This window comes from Buteo buteo, chromosome 8 (assembly GCF_964188355.1).
Source record: "Buteo buteo chromosome 8, bButBut1.hap1.1, whole genome shotgun sequence".
Lineage (NCBI taxonomy): Eukaryota > Metazoa > Chordata > Aves > Accipitriformes > Accipitridae > Buteo > Buteo buteo.
The window spans coordinates 46,953,824-46,975,521 of record NC_134178.1 but is presented as its reverse complement, the minus strand read 5'-3'; the positions used below and the strand labels follow the sequence as shown (position 1 = coordinate 46,975,521).

Here is a 21,698-nt window from a genome sequence, read left to right as displayed (position 1 = left end):
ATTTTTATGTGTTCAGGTGACAGAGGACTCAGTACAACCCCTAGTAAATTATACCAACAGTTAAGTATTTTCACCATTTAATATTTTGCCTCATTTCCAATCTGAATGTATCTGCCATCCTTCCATTGCATCTTAACTGTTTTCTGCTAGGTTGAAGAGTCAGAGGGGTTTTTTCTTCACACAAACGCTTAGAGACTGTCATTGAGTCTCTTCTGTAAGTTTTTATTCATGGTTCCATGTTTATTTTCTGGCCATTCTTCAGTTTTGCAGTACTTCTCAAAGTGATAATAATAGAATTAGACAAAGTAGATGAAAAATATTTTTTTCACAAGTGCCAAATGCAGAGAAAATATAACCTCCTCTCCTCCTGTTCAATATTCAGCTCTTAATAGATCAAAGAACCACATTAGCTTCTTCGGCTGCAGCATCACAACAGCAGCTGTTGATCTACTGATTATCTGTTCAGATATCTACAAGCTTTTTCAGTGTGGCTGCTTTCTAACATAGAGCTCTGGTCTTGTAAATACTGTACACACTCTGTCATTACGTATATACACTCATATTTGGTTAGATTGAAACACACACTGTCTGTCAAGATTCAGTACTCCAAATGAATCAAACTGTTCCATATCAGTGATTTATCCTTTTCATTTGTATTTTCATTTTTAGCAGTTCTTCCAGTCTTTGTAGATTCTACCAAGTTTACCAGTATTTTACATTTCCCTCAGGATTTTGAGCACTATGTTAAAATCACACGGTACTGACAACTGTATTGAGAAATGTGGGATCACATAAGAAACAAGCTTTTCAGCAATGATTCTTTCTTTGTTACTATTTTGCTATCTATTGAATTTTGATGCACTTAAAATGTACTGTTTTCATACATTATTCACCAAAGAATCGTGTGGTACTAAGTTGGTTGCTAACTGATTAGTGTTTTTATCTTTTACCAATCTAGTATTTTAGATCCATTACCATGATTGTAGGTAAAGGTACTTCTATCACAGAAGTACTTAGCTGCAGGGAGTCTCGTAAGAGTCATGCAATGAAGTTAGCTTGACAGGATCTGTTTTGCATAAACCCATTCTGACTGGCATATTGTCCTTCTAATATTTTATTAGGAATTTTATCAGACTGACAAAATTAAGTACCTACGTCATCTCACACTACTTTTAAAGTTGTAATAAAACCCCAGCTTTTCACTTGCAGATCTCCCTCACTATTTCAAAACTTACCGAAAAACAAAGCTTTGACTTTTTATCCGACTGCTTAAAAACACTTGAGTGCAAGTTACCTTGAATTGGCTGGTTTAAGTATCAGTCTAAAATCATGGTGGTTTGCTGTTGGAGAGCATATCCTTATTAAATGAGCTGAAAACTATTTTTCTCCTACTTCCCCCCAAGAAAGCAGGTCTAAAATATGTATTGATTAGTTCACTTTTTCTACTTCAATACACCTCAGTCTATGAAAGTCAGACTCCCAGATCTACCACGCCAATGAAACACTATTCATTACTTCCATTTTCCCATCAGCTCCTTTGTAATTTCTCTCATAATTCTCTCCCATTACTGCCCATAAGAGTTCACAGAGTCAGTATGTTGTCCTTCAGTCCTGTTCCTCAAAATCTGTCATGCCGTCCACACATGCACACACACACACAAAGTAGTTTTAGGTCAATCAGCAACATGCCAAAGACTGTTTTCTTACACTAAAGACCACCGCTGATACACTTATCTTGCACGTGATTTTAGTATGGTTTCCTTTTAAAGCTAGGCTTATGCAATCACGCTATTTATTAGCCCTGTCCCCACGACGACTTCGAAACCACTAGCCTACTTCAATAACCCTGACGAGAGAGAGGCGTCCCAGAGATCATCAGTTTGTACACTCTTCATCACAACTGGCTGCTAGGTGCAGGAGACAGCCTCTGTTCAGACCCTGACTGGCAGAAATAAGTTCTTATCCCAGAGCTCTTCAGTTGAGTTTTTAAAGCGATCGAGAGAAGAAAGGCCAGGCTGGGAAGAAGTAGGAATAATGAAGTGGGACCAAGCACAAAGCAGTCTGATCTGGAAAGAAAGGTGTCCCTTTGTCCCCCTGTTCTCCTTTGTCTCTCCCCCAGGTAGGAGAGGAACAAGATACCCAGATGCCCTTCTTCGTGTATTTACCCACACTGCCTATAAAATGGAGGTTTCTACACAGAGCTCTGTGCTCCTTCTCTTTCCCTTTCCACCTGTGTGCATGCAAGTAACTGAATCTATCCCTAATGCCATGACTCGGTTTCCCTCTGCATTACCATCTCCTCTCCTAGGCTTCTCCCTCTCTTTTATTGCTTTTCGCTGACTCGTTTATACGTCGAAGGTGGAGGGAGGAAGTGGACACTGGGCCCCTGGATACGATGCACGTATGCAGACGGGACATCTCACTTTCTCACACTCCAGGTGCATAGACTACACTTGCCACACCAGATCTCCCTCCACACACCTTCAGATCGGGGGGGGATGAGTAAGGAGAAAAATGAAGGGGATGTTCACGGATTGCTCCAGCTGCTCCCCCCGCCCCGTCAGTCTCCTATCCTGCTCCCCCTCTGCTGAATCTGAAGTGGCTGGATTAGAAGTGGGTCGTCTTTGGCTCCGTTTCTCCTACTGTGGATGCCATGAGCCGTTCATTTACACTCAGTACAGCACATCCAGTGAGAAAGCAACACAGAAAGTACGTACTCCTCCCTCTGAGAGTACACCGACCGTTCCTTGTAGAGGGGACTCCAGCAAGCCAGCTAGCTGGCTTTGCAGGTCAGGTTTGACCCAGAGATTGATAAATGAAGAGCACTGCCTTTTCCATTCCACACGGCCAGTGACTGATCCTCTGTGCAAGAGCCTAAACCAGCTATCACTTGAGCTGTTTCTTGCAAAATTACCAGACCAAAAAAAACATGGGGAGGAGTTCAGCTGACAGCTGGGGTTATTATGGCGAGGGAGTTTGTGACACATGGTACTCTCAGGAGTTAAAGCAGTGATGGGGGGAAGGTATAGGAGTGTACTAACGACACGGAGAAGACCTGGGGTCCTCTGGCAGAACAGGAGCAAAGCAACAGGTCTGCCCCGACTGTTGTTGTTTAACCCCAGCCGGCAACTAAGCACCACACAGCCGCTCGCTCACTCCCCGCTGGTGGGATGGGCAAGAGAATCGTAAGAGTAAAAGTGAGCAAACTCATGGGCTGAGATAGAGGCAGTTTAACAGGTGAAGCAAGAGCTGCGCACGCAAGCAAAGCAAAGAATTCATTCACCACTTCCCATCAGCAGGCGGGTGTTCAGCCATCTCCAGGAAAGCAGGGCTCCATCACACCTTAATGGTTACTTGGGAAGACAAAACGCCATCACTCTGAACATCCCCCCTGTCCTTCCTCTTCCCCCAGCTCTATATGCTGAGCATGACGTCCTATGGTCTGGAATCTCCCTTGGGTCAGTTGGGGTCAGCTGTCCCAGCTGTGTCCCCTCCCAAATTCTTGTGCCCCCCCCCCCCCCCGCCTCCTTGCTGGTGGGGTGAGAAGCAGAAAAGCCCTTGGCTCTGTGTAAGCGCCGCTCAGCAGTAACGAAAACATCCCTGTGTTATCAATGCTGTTTCCAGCACAAATCCAAAACACAGCCTCATACCAGCTACTATGAAGACAATTACCCCAGCCAAAACCAGCACACTGACTCAGAAAGGCAACTAGTCCAGGCTTTAGATCCTAAGCATAGGATCACAGGATAATTCAGGTTGGAAGGCACCTCTTGAGGTCCAAATTCCTGCTCAAAGCAGAGTCAGCTATGAGGTTAGACCAGGTTATTCAGGGCTTCATCCAGTCTGGTCTTGAAAACCTCAAAGAACGGACACTGCACAACCTCTCTGGGAAAGCCCTTCCAGTGCTTGACACTCCTCACGGCCAAAAGGCTTTTCCTGATATCCAGCAAGAGCACCTCTAGTTTCTCTTCCCCCATACTGCAAAAGTACTATTAGTTTTTAAATTCTTGGAATATTTTTCCACCATTTTATCACTTCACAAAACATGTTTGCTGCAGGCTTCTGTGCAAATACATGAAAGGAATCAGAGACATCACTGGAAAAAACAGAGAATAATCTTGAGCTTAATAGGCTTGAGCTTTCTATTCATTTAAATTCATTCAAGGAATTAAGAGAGATCTTGTCACACTAGTCAGAACAGCCAATATTGGGAGATGGCTAAGCTGTGGTCTAAGGAACACTTGCAATGCATTCAGACATCTATGCAGGCCCGAAATTTTAAATTTGGCTAATTCACTTACTGACAGTAAGCAAGCTGATCTTTGCGTTTAGTTGGCACTCAGATATCTACAAGTTCCCAGCTGGATTTTGCAGCCTTAACTGTCCAGCAATCCCAGTGAAAACCTCCTTCGCATTCACTGAAACTGAGCCCCAGCTACGACGAGAGTCACTAAGCAGCTCTCTGGGAACTATGATGGGGTAATTATCACCAATATACAGACCTGACTTGGAGCTATTATCAGAGGCAGAAGCCAGCTGCACTGCTCATTGTGTAATTGCTATCATGCCACGTAACACATAGCACATGTGTGACACTGAGGTGTGAGTGGGTGCATCTGTGGCAGAGGTGAGTGGGTATCAGTTTAGCCTTTTAAGATCACTTTTCAGCTTTTTTCATACCCTAGGAAATCCTAATCTGATCATTGCCATTGTGATTTCTGGTGTCCTCTGTAAGACTGAAAGATGTTACATGACTCCATTTCAATTTTATGCATATGGAGCTGCTCTGTTATGACCCTCTCAATTACTTTTCCCCAGGGAGAAATAACCAGAAAAGTCATATTTAGGGAAGAAAATGCAAAGTTGCACATCACTAAACATGTGCAAACTATGACATCTAACTAGATCATAGTAAAACGTCCCTGCGGGAGATGGAGAAATCATGTGGCTTGCTTAAAACTGGAATGGAAAAAGGCCCGGAGCAAGCTCAGGGCACAATCCTGCGCTGGCCCTTGTGTGGTGAATAAACTGAATGTGACTAATTACAAGCTTTCTATCACTAATTAAAGCCTCCCAAATTCTGAGTTCAAGATCTGCTACATGCAAATTCCAAGGTAAAACCGATACAAGCATACCACCCTTCTTCTATCTGTAGGACCTGCCTGGTCTCAGGAAGGCAATACAGAGCCTGTATGTTGAAGGAATTCTGCAAAAATCTAACCAGACACACTATACAGCAAGAACACAAAGCTCTGCTCGTGCTAGGGTGTTAGTTTCCAACCACATCCTAGAGCTCAGCACTTAAAAGCACTGATTTCCCAAAACAGGTCTGAAGAATCCTCCCAATAACTCCAGGAAGGCTGGAGTGAAAAATCTAGGCTGCCAAGTAAGAATGGTTCTGAAGAAACCTCCTTAGGTCGAGGAGTCCAAGTAAAACTCAAGGATCCCATCTTTGCCCAGTCCAACCTCTAGGACTCGAAACAGATGAAGCCCCTACTGAAGCAAAACAGCATCCAAGTTTCACACGAAGCAGGCATCAGGCGCTATGACTGCATTCATGTCGGACTCCCATAGAGATCAGAATCACGGTTGTGCAATCCCCCTTAACACACACCTCCGCGACACGAGGCCAAGGAAAATTCCTCACTTAACTGTATAAATATGTCCCGAATGTCCACCGTGCTCTCACCATCTAGAATGAGCATATATTGCATAAACCAAAAGTCACGATATAGTACGGAAAGTCCAATACCTGTATCACTGAGGTCTAAATTTAAGGAGTGCAATTTGCAGACAAAGCGGATTTTCAATGATCATTATCCTACCATCATTTTAACGCATAGATGCTCTTTTATATTTTCATCTATGCCCACACAGCCATATGACATTTATAAATATATATATATAAATATATATATATATATGAGAATGATATTTGCAATAGCAAGGCTTTTTTGTAACACAGATGCCAGGTCACCCATCACAAAAATGCTGCCATGCATAGGAACAAACACCTGCGTGGTTAAGTACGACAGCTTAACCACATTTTGGAGTGGAGACTGGATACTAGGAGATTCGTGTTTGTTCGTTATTTGAACAGTGTTGCAGGGAGAGGGACCAAGAATTAACGCTGCTAGTTCGGCCGCACGTTGATAAAAGGGGTATAGGGAATTTGCCAGCTAACAGGATAATGCTGCCCTTGGCAGTGTGCACGCGTGGAGGATACGGGAAAGGGAGGAGAGGGAGGCGATAGGCAGACCCAGGTGAGCTTGATGAACCTTAAGGGAAACATTGCAGTGATCTTTGCCATGCGGACATTACAGAAGACGTAAGAGATTTCTTTAGGCCATGAGGATGTTAAAGAGCGGTAAGAGACATAGGCCAGATGTGAGAATTAAATCCCAAAGTAGAACCTGGCATCTGTAGTTTAAAGTTTGCTGCTGCGGGAGTAGTCGGTTCCCTGGAAGCGCTCACCAAGGGCTTCCCATCGAGCCCCGACGTGTCACAGCACCAGGCTTTGGCAGGGTCCCTCAGATTTACTCTGGGGAGGTGCTTCAACTCCCTCGCCCTCAGAGGTTTCCTTTTCCCACAGACGCCACAGCGCCCGTGTGCTTTGCGGAAAGGCTTGAGAGAGAGAGACACGCACTACCAAATGAGCTGCCTTTTTCTCTCGGAGATTGTTTGGGTGGCTTGAATGACACTTTCCCCATGTAACCGAGGAGATTGTTTGGGTGGCTTGAATGACACGTTCCCCACGTAACTGACATCTGCACGCGTGGTTTGCACAGAAAGAAATTTTCCTGCGGGGAGGAAAGTGTGCCACAGGATGCTGCTTTTACCTGTCGAGACCTGCGCTTGGGGATCGAGGGATCCCTCAGCATCCGCATGTGTGTAGGAGGGGAGAGCTGGGTTACACAGCCTAAAGGCTTGGGCTCCTCTGCTGTAAAATGCGCGTGGCCCAGCGGAAAGCTGCGATTCCTCCCGCCGCGTCCCCTCGCAATGGCTCTGCGAGAGGGCAGGGATTCAGTTTTGCCTGCTGCTCTCCATTGGAGTCGAGGCAGGGGGAAGGGGGAAGAGAAGACGACGTGCGGATCACGCAAACGTTCCGTATTCTCGGATAACAATAAACCGCTCCCGAGCCAAGGAGGCGGCCGCCTGATCCCGATCCCGCTCCCGCTCCGGGCGGCACGCCCCGCACCCACCCCCCCCCTTCTCCGGAGCCACCGCACTGACCCACATGTGCCGCGACCTTCCGCCACGGGTGACACGGGGAGACGTGTCCCCCCCCGGCCCCGGGCATGCCCCGCAGCCAGCCCCTAGGCCGGCCGCCGGGGCTCCGCGGGGGACCGGGGCAGGGGGACGGTGGGGAAGGGTCGCGCGTAGCTCATGGCGCTGGACGGGCCCCGGAGGGCGGGGGGGGGGGGGCTGCGAGGGGCGACCAGCCACCCGCCGCGCCGGGGGGGGCCGCGGCCGCCCGAGCATCCGCAAGCGCCGCCAACGCCAACGCCTTACCCACGGTGCGGGATCCGATGCAGCCCATCACTCCGGCGGGGGCTCCGGGGAGAGGCGGCAGCCTCGGCAGCGCAGGAGGCGGAGGAGGAGGAGGGAGGAAGGAAGGGAGCGGGGGAGGTCGGAAAGGAGCCGGTCCCTTTCAGCGGGAAACGCCGGGGCGGCCCAGCCGGGACCGGCGCGGGGTCATGGTCAGGTACGAGCGCCCGCCGGGGCGAGGCGGGCGGCAGGGGAGCCCGCGGGCCGGGCCCTCATCTGCCTTCGCGCTTTGTTCCGCTCCGCTCCGCCGCGTCCCAGCCTCCGCCGCCCGCTCCCCCCTCGGCGGCTCCCCGACGGGGAGGCGGGCGGAGATTGGGTAAACAGCTCCGGCCCGGCAGCGCCGCTCCGATTGGCTGCCGCCCTCCGCCGACCGGGGAGGCCGGGCCGGGCCAGGGACGGCGGCGGCGGCGGCGGCGGGCGGACAGGTGCGGGCGGGGCGGGGCGGGGCGGGGCGGGGCAGGGCGGGGCAGGCGGCGCGGAGCCCCTCCGCCCCGCCCGCCCGCCGGGGGAGCGGGGCGGGCAGCGGTACAGGTGAGCGGCGGGGGGGGCGGCGAGGGGCGCGGAGGCGTCCCCGGAAGAAGAAGCGAGGGGCGCGGGGGATGCGGGAGGAGGCGGCGGCGGCGGGCGCGGTTTCCCGGTAACTACACTTGCCGACCCGACTCAATTACCGGCGGCCCTCTAGCGGCCGCCTCCCCCGGGGCCGGCCCGGCCCGCTCCCTCGCTCTCGCTGCCGGTGGAGCCGGGGCGGGCGGGCCGGCCCAGCCGGGCCCCCCCCGGGGGAGCGGCCCCGCCGCAGCCCTGCGGGGACGTGCGGGAGCCGCCGAGGTTGCGGGAAGCTGCGGCCCCGGCCGCGGGCTGTGAGCGGGCGGGCGGCGGTCCCCTCCCTCCGGGATCCGTCCCCCTCCCTCCGGGATCCGTCCCCTCCGGAGCCGCGGGGAGCGGGGGCTTGCCGCGGGGCTCCGGACCGAGCGGGGCTGCCCTGCCTCGTCGCCGTCGCCCCGCGGAAAGGGTGAAAGCGGGCAGCTGCACCCTGCGGGGAAGACCGTAGAGGCCTTCCCCGCTCTCACGGCACGGCAGGGCGGCGAGGGGGGATCTCTGCAGAGGGAGAAGGCGCCGGGGGGGCTGCGCCCGTCGCGGCCCCCCCTTCTGCCTGGCCGCCGGACCGCGGCAGCAACAGGCAGCGTCCTCCGGGGGCACCGGCACCGCGGGGTCCCCCCCGGGCTGCTCCGGCCGCCTTGGCTCTCTGAAACGCTGGCGGTTCCTCCCCGTGCCTTTGTGCTTCCTTCACCCCGAAAGCCTCGCTGATCTCACCAGCTTCCTTCCACCAGACTCTAGGAACAGCGAATTGAATTTTGCTGATCCCAGGCGAGCCATTTTGTTCTCATCCTCGGGCCTGGAAAATTCAGGGTTTGTCTGCATTGCTGGGAAGTCACTTAAGACAGCTGACCAGCCCTGATTAGCAGCAGTAATGGGGAATAGGTAAGTTCATTCATTTACCCATTCACAGAGTCAGCCTAAGGAAGGAATAATAAAAAAAAAAAATAAAAAAGAAAATAAAAAAGACTTCACATAGAACATATTTTGCCTGGCCCTCCAAAACAATAAGCAGGAAGCCTACTCGCGCAAAGTCAGTTTACAAACTAAAATTTGTGTAGGAAGGACAGGGGCGGAAAACCAGATAGCAGTGTCTGAATATATGCCGCTGTTGTATCTCTTCCCATTTTCATGGTACTGAAGATTTACCAGGTACGGTGAACGTGACACTGCTGAAGCGTAAGAGATCGTGGGTCTCCTGTCTGGGTGCCTGAGGCCAGCGAGAGTCTGCTCCGGTGCTGTAACACTTCTCACCAGGTACAGCACAGGATATCTCTGCTGAGGATGAAGTTTTTCCACAGCTAGAATTCTTTCCCCATTTCACTTCTCCTTCTACCTCCCCCATATATTTCCAACCCTCTCGGGTTTCATCTAGTCTTTTTGAATGACTCACTGAAGATCTTTTCCCCAATGTATCTGTACTCTTGAAACCTAAGTTGTAAAAATGCTGGGAAACCATAGATATGGTGGAACTTTATGTTAACCAGAGGGGTTTTGGCATCTCTGAAAAGCAGATCCGAATTGACTTCCAGGGCTAAATGCAGGGAAAGGGGAAACAAAAGCAAATTGGAATGGGAGGAGTGGTATGTGAAGAGACAAGGCCTGTCTCAGATAAATGTTTTGTAAGTTAGTGGCTGCCCAGCCAACTGTTGTCATCCACAGTCTCCTGTAGACAGATTGATCAGGACAGCTGTCCTCGGGACCTGTTTCACCGCAAAGCCCACCAAACGGCATTTGCATCTCATCCTAGCCTGAGAAGATGTATTACTGACACAGCTGTGGGCAATTTCTTTTCTTCTGTTCAGAGAGATTCTGGTTTCATTTTAATCCCCTTCTCCCCCTCACCCACCCACCCAGTCTAAATCTGTGCCTCTGTGAACCTCCTCTCTGCACTGCGAGTGATCTCTGCTGTGGGTTCCTTTCCAGTGAAGATTGCAGGTAGGTCACATCATTGACTCTTATTACTTTATTCCCCCTGCGTGATGCTTTAGCTTGTCTATCACTTTGTCTCAAGCTCAAAGTCATACCCCAGGTCCTAGCAAGCGCACATTTGACTTTCACTAAGCTACAGTATCATCTACATCGCTCTGCTCCGACTTCTGCCTCAGGGTGTGATTCCACAGACAGGTGAGCAAGTCCTAGCACTTACCCTGCCTGAAAAGCAGCTTTCCAGTTCTTGATGGGTTTGTCTTCTGCTGCTTTAGTGAGGTGGTAGTTTACACAGGGATCTGGCAAGCACCCATGCTGCTGCAAGGCAAGCGTCAGGCATGCACAGCCGAGAAAGAGAACTGGAAAAGAGGGGGGTTATACCCAAGTGTCCATTCATTCACTCCACAGAACCATTGGCCCGTCTCATGGGTGTCTCCCATGTCCTGATGCCACAAGCTCACTCCTTTTTTTATTTGGAATCAATATCACTTAGCTGCTGGAAGCACTACCTGTCTTGGCATGTACAGCCATGCTTTGTCTGTCATTTTTAACATAGTCGATTTAATCAAAGGATAGACTCTTCACCATCTTTTGGTTCTTACTCATACATTTATTCATTATGGACTTTGTGTACATAAATCTCCATATTTAAAGTGAATTTCATTCTCATTAGAAGTTGGGAAGACTTCATTAGACTATCAGCTATCAGTTTTGACGCAGTCGCTTGGCTCTTTGCTACAGTACGTTCCATGCAATAGGGAACTCATCATCAGTGAACAGTTTCTAGTTTTTAATAAGCCAATACCTAACTTCCTAAATTTGGTTAAAACACATTTATCATATAGTAGCATAAGAAAACAGTAGGTATTTTACATTCTGAAGAAATATATGATTTCATGAGAATATGATTTCATGAGAACTATCATGTAGGAGGGAAGTGACAGGACTGAATCTTTAAACAAGGGACTGAAACAGAGCATAAATCTAGCTGTCCCCCACAGTTTTTGTCCTTGCTTTTCCTGAGCAACAGTATTCCCACCGCTGCTGCAAGGAACAGGAAGTAAATGACGGAACATAAACTATTTTGTTTTCTTTGAAACACACTTTCTGACAGGCTCTGAATATTTTCTCTAAGCATCGCAGGTCCTTTCTTAAACAGTGAGGCTCTAATTTCATGTAGGAAATTGTGTACAAAATAGGTTTTGTAAGTGCTGATTTAAATGCTGGTCTGAAAGATCTTTGTAGGTGTTCATACAGGGTCAGGAGATGGAGACATTTAAGTATCTAGAGAGAGAAACACATATAGATGCTTTACATAACTGGCTATCTCAGAAGGAAGGAGCAGTAGGAAACAGCCACTTGCAACCTCCTAAATTATTTGTATGATGGGCAAAATTATGTGCCCCTTTGCTTATTGTAGAGCTGTAGTCCTCCCCATCCACAGCCCCTGTTGTGAGAGGCATGCTGGGCAAGAGAAGGAAGAATGTGGCTGTGTTTGAGCTGTCAAGGGCTGTAGGTCACTGCCGGTAGGAACTTTGGTTTGCAGAGCAGAGCTTCAGGGCTGCCCGAACTAGGTCAAGGATGCTGCTGGTGGAAGGGCAACATAAAGCTCCCTTGACCTCTTTCCCTCCCCACTCCTGCACCTTTGCCGTGAATGCAACAGAGAAATTGACTGAGATGCCATAATCAACTCATTAAGCGTGTGCTCCTAGGTGAGAACTACCTGGTTTGGGGGTTGATTGCCACGGTGAGCTGGGAACAGAGAAGGATCCGTGCCTCCAGCAGTCTCTTCCCCCCACCCCCTGCGCACAGGCAGAGTGGTCATTCTAAGTCTGAGCAGGGATTGGGGTGGGGGGGAGGAAAACATAAGTTCCAGCAAAGCTAAAGGTAGTGACCTCGTGCCCGACGGAGGGGCTGGTAACAGCACAGAGCAAAGCACTTTCAGAACAAGCACCGGTTTTTAACAACTTGTTCCAAATCCGCACTGAGGCACCTCTGTCGTAAGCCTGAAGACATGCTTATGCTGTAAATTGTTAACTGTTTGTTTGGGTTTTTTAAGAGATGCCTGTGCAGCATTGTTTATCTTTTCTATAAGCCATCGATGCATCTATTAAACCTATTTTTCCAGATGTTCCCTATAGCTTTATATAAATATAAAGATCTTATAAATTATAAATACTGGAACAGCTTCTTCCTAAGAAATACTGCTTATAAAATACAGAGCTATTGTCATTGTCTTACCTGCTGAGTAAATTTATTCTTTTCATCAATTAATTATCAGAGATGCAGATTATATCACAGTAGGTAATGTGGCCCTGCCATCTCCCATAGCTGCCATTTAAACCAGTTAAAATGAAAAAAATTACCAATAAAAATCTTGCCACCTAATGTTCCACTTTCAAGTAAACATTGCCAACCTCCAAATAATTTAAAATGTCTTCCGTCTATCATTCATCCTAACATCAGTTCCTGTCCCCAGAGGTCTCATTGGCAACCATGTCTATCCTTCCATGAAAAGGCTCTGAAAAATGATTGTTCACCACCTTCTCCTTCCATGATCCTTTTTAAAATCCTTTTTTAAAACCCTGTGGCCTGACCAACCACTATCACAGAAAGACACGGAGAAACTTCCTACATGCTTCTTTGCAAGATGTGTCTTCAGCTGTGGAAAATATATAGAGGCCTGTGAAGTTCACGAGTAGGAGCTGTTTACAAAAATAGTATCTGTATCAGATCTATAGAGGCAGGAATCATCCTCCAGGGACTGTTGCTCCAATATGCTCCTCTGCTGGCCTCCTGCCACTGGCAGTATGGATTCCCCAGTAAATGCTGCTTCTGGCAGAGATTGCTGTAATTGCTTCATAGAAGTAATGGAGTAGATGCCACATGAGTTAATTCTACATCACGCTGTATTAGCTACTGATAGGATTTTCATGTGGACTGAAAAGGAAATGAGATAGCAAAATGACTCATACAGTTCGTTCTTGTTCAGAGCTCCTTCGGTGCGGGGGACAAACAGAAAGACTTTTTATGAGGTTCAAAGAATGAAAAAAAAGGAGTGCCAATGTAGTTCAGATCCTGAAAGTGGTATAACTTATCTGACATAAGTGGAAGGCTGGGTCCTTTCAAGCTGGGAAAATGTTTGAGGCTGTGTGAATCAACTGAAGATTAGAAGGGACAATAGGTGGAGGTATCGACGTAAGGTATGTTTGCATTTGTTACATGTTGTGATAGAAGTGTAGGTGTGCTTACCTACACTCACATCCGAGCAAATGTGATCTTGTTCTGCCTGCACCTAGAGGTCATAAAAAAACTTTATGAGAGCATATTAGTTCAGTGCTGAGACAGAACTAATCAACCCACGCCCTCAGTAGTGTATTTATCAAAAAATCCTCCTACGCATTTTGTCCCATATTGCTGAAGAGAGGTGATGGTGAGCACCAAAACATTTTTCCTCTTCCCCTGCATGGTGAGTTCTCAAATTGACCTATGCTGCCAAAGTAGAGACACAAGCTTTGGATATCCTGGCATCATCTATTGGAACCTGAACATTGACGGAGTGTCCCAAATTAAGGACAGTCTTACTCAGAGGAATGAAATACTTTGATGTTAGCCAGATACCTTAAAAACACACTCACTTCAACACAGGAAGAATTTTTTTAAAAAATAATATTCGCTCAGCATCTTCATCCATGTTTGATTTTTCTCCAGAGTCATGCAGAAGTATCAAGTTCTGTTCTATATATATTAAGTAAGATCTCATCTTTCATACACTTCCTATTTCTAGACTTTACAGAAGACAGAAAAGGAATTTACCATCTGGAACTGTGGTGGTGCGGTTTGTTCTGTTAGCATTTCACCAATGCCTTTGTAGCACACTGACCTACTGCATGTGATCATACATCACCTTCCATTTGAGCATGCAGAACTGGCACTCTCTGGAACTGCAGCTCAGTACCAAAGAATTAGCAAGTCTAGCCTGCTTCATCTGTCACAAACTTCACCCACTCAGCAACACCATTCTGGCGAGTACCTTTCATAAATCTGTTCTGCATCCTCATGTGTCCTTACCTTGCGTCTGAACCAGCTAAATGCCTGCTCACGCGGAACGAGACTGGAGGTAGGCTGGGCCATGCTCTGAAATTCCAGGTTCTTCTGCCGTGGCCTGGGGCTTTTCCAGTGGCACATGAAATGGGAAGATGAGTGAGCTCACAGGTAAGGGAGTCTTTCCCACTCCCTCCCTGCCAGTAAGGGCTCAGCAGATGCTAACAAATGAGGTGGAAAAAAGAAAGGAAATTCCAGGAATGTAAGAGAAAGGGAACTTGGTGAATCTCTGGCAGTCACACCGAGAGCGCGCAGGTTCCTCCCCATCAGGTAGGTAGTGTCACAAGGGGAGGTCTGAGGAGGCGGCTTTGGAGGGTCAAAAAGGGTATGTGGTATGCACTAGGAAAACGCACACCACCAATGACACAAATGTGAGGTGTCTAGTAGGGTGCAGACATCTTTTGGTGCAGTCTGAGTTTTATTTTGCCTTTTTTAAAACATTTACTTATTCTCTACTGAATGTCTTGTTTCCAAACAGTGAAACATACAGCAGCTACTTCTCCTAAATGTCAGCTGAATCTATACTAGTGGTGTTGCTCAAACTGCATTTTTAAAAATAATCTGCAAGCAGTTAATGTGCTTTTTAAATTCCCAGTGTTATGTAAAAAGCACAATATTTTTAGCCTTACAAAATATCAGTTGTCATCTCCTCACTCTCTCCCTTTGATATATTGGAGATGGGGGAACTAGAAGCTCACAGAAACTGTAGATACTCTTTTAAAAAATAAGGGTTTTTTTCTGCAGTGTGGTTTTGGAGTTATACAAGTCTTAATAAAAACATACAAAAATACCCAAAACCTTAAAATCAAGTCTGAACAAAGAAAGTACTTCTTATTTAAAAAGCTAGCGAGTTTGTCCTCACTGCTGAATTCTTATGTCTGGAATAATGATAGTATAATGTACCCAGAAGCAAAATACCGACTTAAACTGTTCACTCATGCACTGACAGAATGGCCCTCATATTTAAAAAAATCTCCAGAAAGTACCCTCTGCCATATAACGTAGAGTACACAGCTGCTGTGAGTAGGCTCTGGCAAATCAACATTGACTCAAACTATTTTTGGAATCGCGTCAGGCCTGCTGCTGTTTCTGGAGGATGTGAATACATCTACCTGCTCTGCTGCACTCCATAAGGAATCTGGTGGGATCCAGAATGCTTGCCTCTGTGCTTATTTGGAGGTGACCTTTCTGTTCCCATCTGTGTTTACAAGTCTTCTGAGGTCAAATGTTTTCACCTGCTGACAACTGCCTTAATAAGCACATTTGAGCCTTGCTTCTTTCTGTGTTCTCTACTGAAATTTGAGGAACAGGATCTCAGAAGAGGCTGCCTCGCTACCTTTTCTTCTTACTGTCTTGCAACCCTTGACATCCTGATGGTACCCAGGTGCTTCTGCCTAGGAGGCATCCCCTGCCAGAAGCAGGCCAGGAAAGAAGAGGATCCTGTCCTCAAACCCGTTGTGATCATAGCTGATCCTTGAAAGAAATCCCCTGACTTCCTGGGGTTTGTGGCACCAATGCAATTCAAGAGATGGCCACCAGAAACTCCCAGAATAATAACGTTTATTGTTGCACCGCATGGTATATGGAGGCATATGTATTGGTACTGGGCTAAGGCGAAGGCCCTGACATCCAGCTACAGGAAAGTACAGGAGAGACAACAGCCACCAGTCTGGGCAGCGTTATGTCCAGCAACCAGTATCCCTGTCACTTCCCGGTGCTGAGGAGGACCTTCTTTAGCACTGCTGGCAGACAGTTGTGCTGGTTTTTCTTAAACCTGGTTGAGTTTGTGACTGGCCAACAACTGCAGTTGGGTACCCCTGCCGTTAATCACTAGTGGGTTTAATGCCTGCAAGTACTTTTTCATAGAATTGTTTGGGTTGGAAGGGACCTTTAAAGATGACCCAGTCTAACACCCCCCTGCCATGAGCAGGGACATCTGTCACTAGAGCAGATTGCTCAAAGCCCTGTCCGACCTGAAGGGTAGTGGCTTGTCCTTACCCAGAATCTTTAATCTTCAGCCTACCCTGTTCTGTCCATGTTTTTGACAGAAAAGCAATTTCAAATGGAATCAAGATATACACTGAGTCAATACATGTTTTTTTTCACAGTATAGTACTATCACCAGCCATCACGATGTTTCAAAAAGTTTCCCGCTTCTCACAGTCTCATGTGTAATAGGTCCGTTCATGTGTACTATGCCCATTCTTACACAGTAAGGCCCTGAAACACAAGGTGCAGTTAATGCAAGAGCATGTCTTCTGCATTTTGGGGGTTCTTAGATTTTCTCTGCTCTCACAGAAGGCTGCTCTTCCTTTTATGTCCCCAAAGTTGGTTTTAATCTGCGGTAGGTGAGAGAACATTTATCATACTTTCACATTTACTACTTCTTCCTCAGTTTACTGTCAGCTGGGAGAAGGAGTTGAAAATTGTAGATGGGAAGAGTTCTGGTCTCACGGTCCCTCAAAACACATAAATAATTGCTATGTTTAGGCGAGTGGAATTCTTCAGGCAGCAACTATGTAACTTGAAATTCCATTCCTTGCTTGGAGGTGCAGGGATTTGGAGAAGAACAATTTTTGACTCGAAAGCTAACACAAATGGAGACTTTAGGACTCTGGTATAATCTGGTAAGGATGCAGCATACTGCGGGCTTCTCATCAGTGTAGGCTGAAAGACAAAATGAATTCTGAGTCTAATGAGAGAGTCATTCCAGTCTCAAAACCAAGCCAGGAGCCTGAGAATATGGAACATGGAAGAGTCAAAAAGAGTCTACAACTTAGTGTCCCTCTAATCTTGACAGCAAGCTAAGGTCATTAAGTTAAATTTAGGCTTTTGGCACTGAATGGCTGATACCTGTCTGCAGTGATACCAAGTCTGAGGAGTCAGAGGCAATGAACAGCATCAACCAGACCAGACCTTCATCCGTATTCTTCAAAGCATTCCTCTCGGTACTGAACCATACCCTCTACCCTTCTCTGTCCCGTTCCTCAAGAAGACTTGTTTGCAGTGTGTAGTCTAGCCCCTGTGGAATGCCTCCTTTTGAAACTTAGGAGGGAATGGAAACAGACAGTATCCCATATGTACGTTCAAATTTGGACCTCTATGCCAATTTCCACTTTCTTGGATCAGGAAAAAAATTGAGCCATTTTACTGCATTGGAGAAATGCAGGCTGTCCGGTATGTCCCAAAGCAAGTGGACAACTGGAAATGACTAAGAAGGCTCTTTCCCTTTCAGGGTGTTACATTGGTGGTTGCTGTGGTTATGTCAGCTTGCACTGCTCGCCTGTACATTGTTTGGATATAATAAGTGGCTCTTGCACTGTTTCAAATTTACCACACCCTTGCACAAATCCACAGTATTTTCTGTTTTACTTCAAAAACATGTTTCCAATACAAATGTATCCTTTCTTTTTTATCAAATTTCATTTTTTTTAAAATAGGGGCTTGATGACCACCTTGGGAGGACACAGTTTTGGAGACCATGGCTGTAAAGGCCAAATAAGCAGGAAACAAAAGGATTATTGCTGGTAGGACCCAGCAATTCTTTTCATGACATTGAGCACTGTGTACCAAGGTGTTGGGAAGAAAGCTGTTGGTGGGAGGGCCAGGAAAAGCAACACTGATCCGGAGAAACAGCTTTGTAAATATCCCATTTATTTCTCTTGGCAGCAGCGAGTCTAACACTGTCTCTGAAACCATCAGTCACTCTGCAGAAGACGGTTTGATAAGGCTTTCCTCATAACTTGACCCACCCTGTTTTCATTAGCAGCCTGATGAGATTCTGCTGGCTTAGTTTCCAGGCACCCTTCACTACCTGCTGTGCCCAACTTCTAGCCAGCACTGTCACAGACATCACCTGGCACTCAAGAATCCCAGGGAAGAAGTATATTTCCATATGAAGCCTGAACACAGATGACCTTCGTGTAGATTTCAACTGGCCAAATGCATACCTAAAGTTGTTTACATGAAAACTGAAGTGTTTTGGATAAGGTTAAAAGTTCCAAGAAACTTTTTTTCACAAGCCAGGAAAGCAAAGCATCAGGAGGTCTGCCAAGTACCTAGGAGACACGGTCATCATGTTGACCTTCATCAAGGCAACTGGAGAATGCCTTGGTTGAAGGAAATGCATCTCCAGAGATGTGCATCCACAGCTGAGTTCTTTAATGGTATGTCTCGAGCCCTTGCACAAGCATCTACTACTGACAGGCAGGGATGGCCCACAGTTCAGAGGGGAAAAGCCCTTTGCATTGGTGCAAAGTGGTGGGAGTCAACAGATCCAGAAATTAGGCTATGCCTCTGTCATCCCAGCATACCTCTGGAGAACCCAGTGTGCAAATTGTCAATGACTTGGCAATACGAGATGGAAGACTTTTTGAGGACCTCTCCTGCATTTTGAACAGTAGCTGTGGCTACTGATCTCTCAGTATCACTTAGACTAGCTACAATGGTGCTGGCAATGGTGGCCTGTAAGTGCTACTCCCCTACCCTCCACAGTCTGGCTTTCATACAGTGCTTGATCACTTTGCTAGATACAGAATGAACTTAGCACAAATCTTCAGTAAGGCCTGTCACACCCTTATATTTTCAACCTACTGAAGATCATACTCTGCTTGAACACGAGCTCTTTCCCATAAGTTGTCACTTGCCACAGACTCCAAGCTGCCACTGAAAGGACAGTGCCTCCACTGCAAGGCCCTGCTAATTATCGTGACAACCCCATGAAACAGTCAAAGATTTTTGTCTGGTCTGTAGTCATCCTCTGATTCATACTGGCAGTAAATTCACTAGCAAACATACTAGTAGCCACATGTACTAAACCTGGCAACTGCAGAAAACTTCATATAGCTCCGCACCTCTTGCTTTTGGAAAGCAAGGGCTTGAGGGGCTGCACATCTTAAAGCTGTAGTCAAATTGTGTTTCACCGTGCAGTTTGTAGATAACATTTCCCTAATATTGTTTTGCAAGCAGACTGTTGGACCACGTGCCTATATTGTCTGTTTGGTTTGTTTGTTGCTCTGCTCCAGGGCCTTCGTTCCTTGATCATCTACACTGTGTACACACTAGGTTTTGCCAGGACTCCAGGCTGGAGTTAACCAATTATTTGGTTTTGTGAGGCACAAAAGAGAGGGTAGTTTGCTTCAAGATCCACACCCTATAGATAATGGAGGTGTGGACTACACCAGGCTTCATTCTTCCTGACCAGAACAACCTTCTTGCGTATTCCTAATGGACTCACAAGTCCAACGTGCCCTGGCATATGCATGGCACATCTTTGCAGGCACACTACGAAATAGAGAATTAGCAATCTCCAAAGCCCATCCCTTCTTTTCTGGCTATCTCACTTATGCAAGAAAATAATAGCACTGGGATAGAAAGGGGCCACATGGGGACTGGAGTGACCAGGATCTTGTCTTAGGTTAATGTTACTGAGACTGTAGCTCAGCACCTCTGTCCCTCCAGTACTGAGCAGCTGCACCGCATGCTTCCCTGGGAAGCCACCACAGAACTTCTCCTATTATATGACATAGGAGGAGGCTCACTATGAGACCAAGGGGGTTGAGAACCTGCTTTTGCCTCAGGAGTCAGGAGGATGTGCCTCGGGAGGATGTGGGGGAAGAGCCCTTTTCCAAGGACACGACACCCTCCCCCCAACACATATACACACACACTGAAATTATTCCTGGAACTTTTTGTCAAAATCCCCCAGGATGCAACAAGGTGTGCACCCAGCTCTGTTGAGTACATACATCTATTTGATTACACTCGTTTGCAGGAAGGAGCATGGCTTGTTTGTGCCATGCTTACAAGACTACATAACGAAGTGAAAAAAGAAGACTTCTACCATGAGAGCATGGCACTCGGGGGTGGAAAGAGGCTTGCACCACACACAGGAACTCTTTAATTAGCAGGCTGACAGATCTGTTGCTGTGACAGTCAGCTCTGACAAGCAATATTTGCCGCAGAACCGTCAAATACGTCACCGCTTGTCTTGCTGGTGGCAAGGGTGGGGTTGAGGAAATGGCAGGGGTACCTCGGAAGGCAGAAGTGGCTGCTGTCCAAGCAGAATGGGCTCTGGCCGCCATCCATACTCGGCCGCACACATGGGCATGCCCCAGTCACCCATCCCTGCTTCAGCTGCACCCCACTGCCTTCTCCAGGCCTTGGCTGGCTGCTTGCGGTTTTCCAGAGTTGCAGAACAACTTGTACTCCACCCGGGGGAAGAGATACCCGCCGGGCCTGCCTGCTTGCTTCCCTCATCCCTCAGGCACGGAGCCCGGCAGCACTGAGCGGGAGGTGTGGGAGAGCGGTGTGAGGGGGAGGAATCCTGCCGGTGAGCCAGCACCAGGAGCCATGGAGCTGCAGGTCTGCCGCCCCGCCGAGAAGCGGACGGAGGCAGCAGCTCAGCTGGAAATCTTGGTGGCAGGAGACAAGGAAAACAGCGGTGGTAACTCATCTGGGAGCTGCGTCTCCTGCCCAGGAGCCCCTGCCATGGCTCTGCCTAGGAAAGACCTGCCAGCCCTGCTGGAAACGGAGCTTCTCCCCTGGACAGACACCACCCCAGAGCCCTGCTCCCCTGGTTGCCTGGCATGACCTAGGTCATACCACAGGGATGCTTAGCTCCCTCTTATTTGTATATGGCTGATTTGTCTCACTAAAAAGTGTTTCCTGGCACAGCAAGGGTTTTTTGTTCACAGCTTATGGCCTATTCCAGTGTTCTAGTCAGGGTAATCTAACTGTACACATATGGCTAGAATGGCCTTTTGAAGTATGTACATACGTTGTGTGTACCACGCAATACTCTTGCAGTGGGATTTGAAGACCTGCAGTGACACTTTCCAGAGATCACGGAGGCTCTCTGTAGCTGCTAAACAGCTCCCCTGCTTGGGTAGGGACACTTCCCACGTATGCTTTGCACAGCAGACTCAGTTTTGAAAGGAAGCAGCAGAGAGACACTAGTTGTCTGTCCTGGGTAGCTGGTTGTTCAGGGCCTTCTCCAGGAGAATTCATGACCTTTGCAAACAGCATTCCTGACTGCGTGCCAGCTTCACAGATGCAGGAGGATGACTCGGCTCATGAGGACTGGAGGCTCTGCCATCCCCAGCGCAGCTCTCCGCGTTTGGCACCCAGCTGTCGACACGCATCCCACGATGGGGCCGAGGCACTCCAGCTTGAAACCGCCGCTCGGTCAGGAGAAAGACAGCTCTGCATACATCCCGGCCTCCGCAAAGAGTGGGAGCAGTAGCTGTGGCAGGTGTCAATCTATGCCAGATGTCACCTTTCCCATGGAGAGCACCCTGCATGAGGGAGGGAGTATGGAGCACACCAGATCCTAGGAGAGCTCTTGTCAGGGCGCATTACATCCGTTGGTCCATATGGATGCAGACAATTTGCTGCAGGTGGCCCTGCCCTAGACAGTGTGGGCCTAACCTCGTCTGTACCTCTTGGCCTTGGGGACCAAAGTGGACCCACTATATATTCCCAAGTCTTCCAGCAGGCCCAGACATAGCATTTAATGCAGCACA

The 21,698-nt window shown here is 47.9% G+C and overlaps 1 protein-coding gene across 16 annotated transcripts in view; it reads right to left on the bottom strand.

Moving 5' to 3' along the window:
• Nucleotides 1-7,836, bottom strand: part of FAM131B (family with sequence similarity 131 member B) — a 90,622-nt gene extending 82,786 nt beyond the window's left edge. For all 16 annotated transcript variants that reach the window (XM_075034618.1, XM_075034630.1, XM_075034617.1 and 13 more), the window contains exon 1: nt 7,513-7,836. In XM_075034618.1, the coding sequence (XP_074890719.1) occupies nt 7,513-7,540 (28 nt within the window). In that variant the 5' untranslated portion in view covers nt 7,541-7,836. The remainder of the gene's footprint in view (nt 1-7,512) is intronic.
• Nucleotides 7,837-21,698: the final 13,862 nt, after the last annotated feature.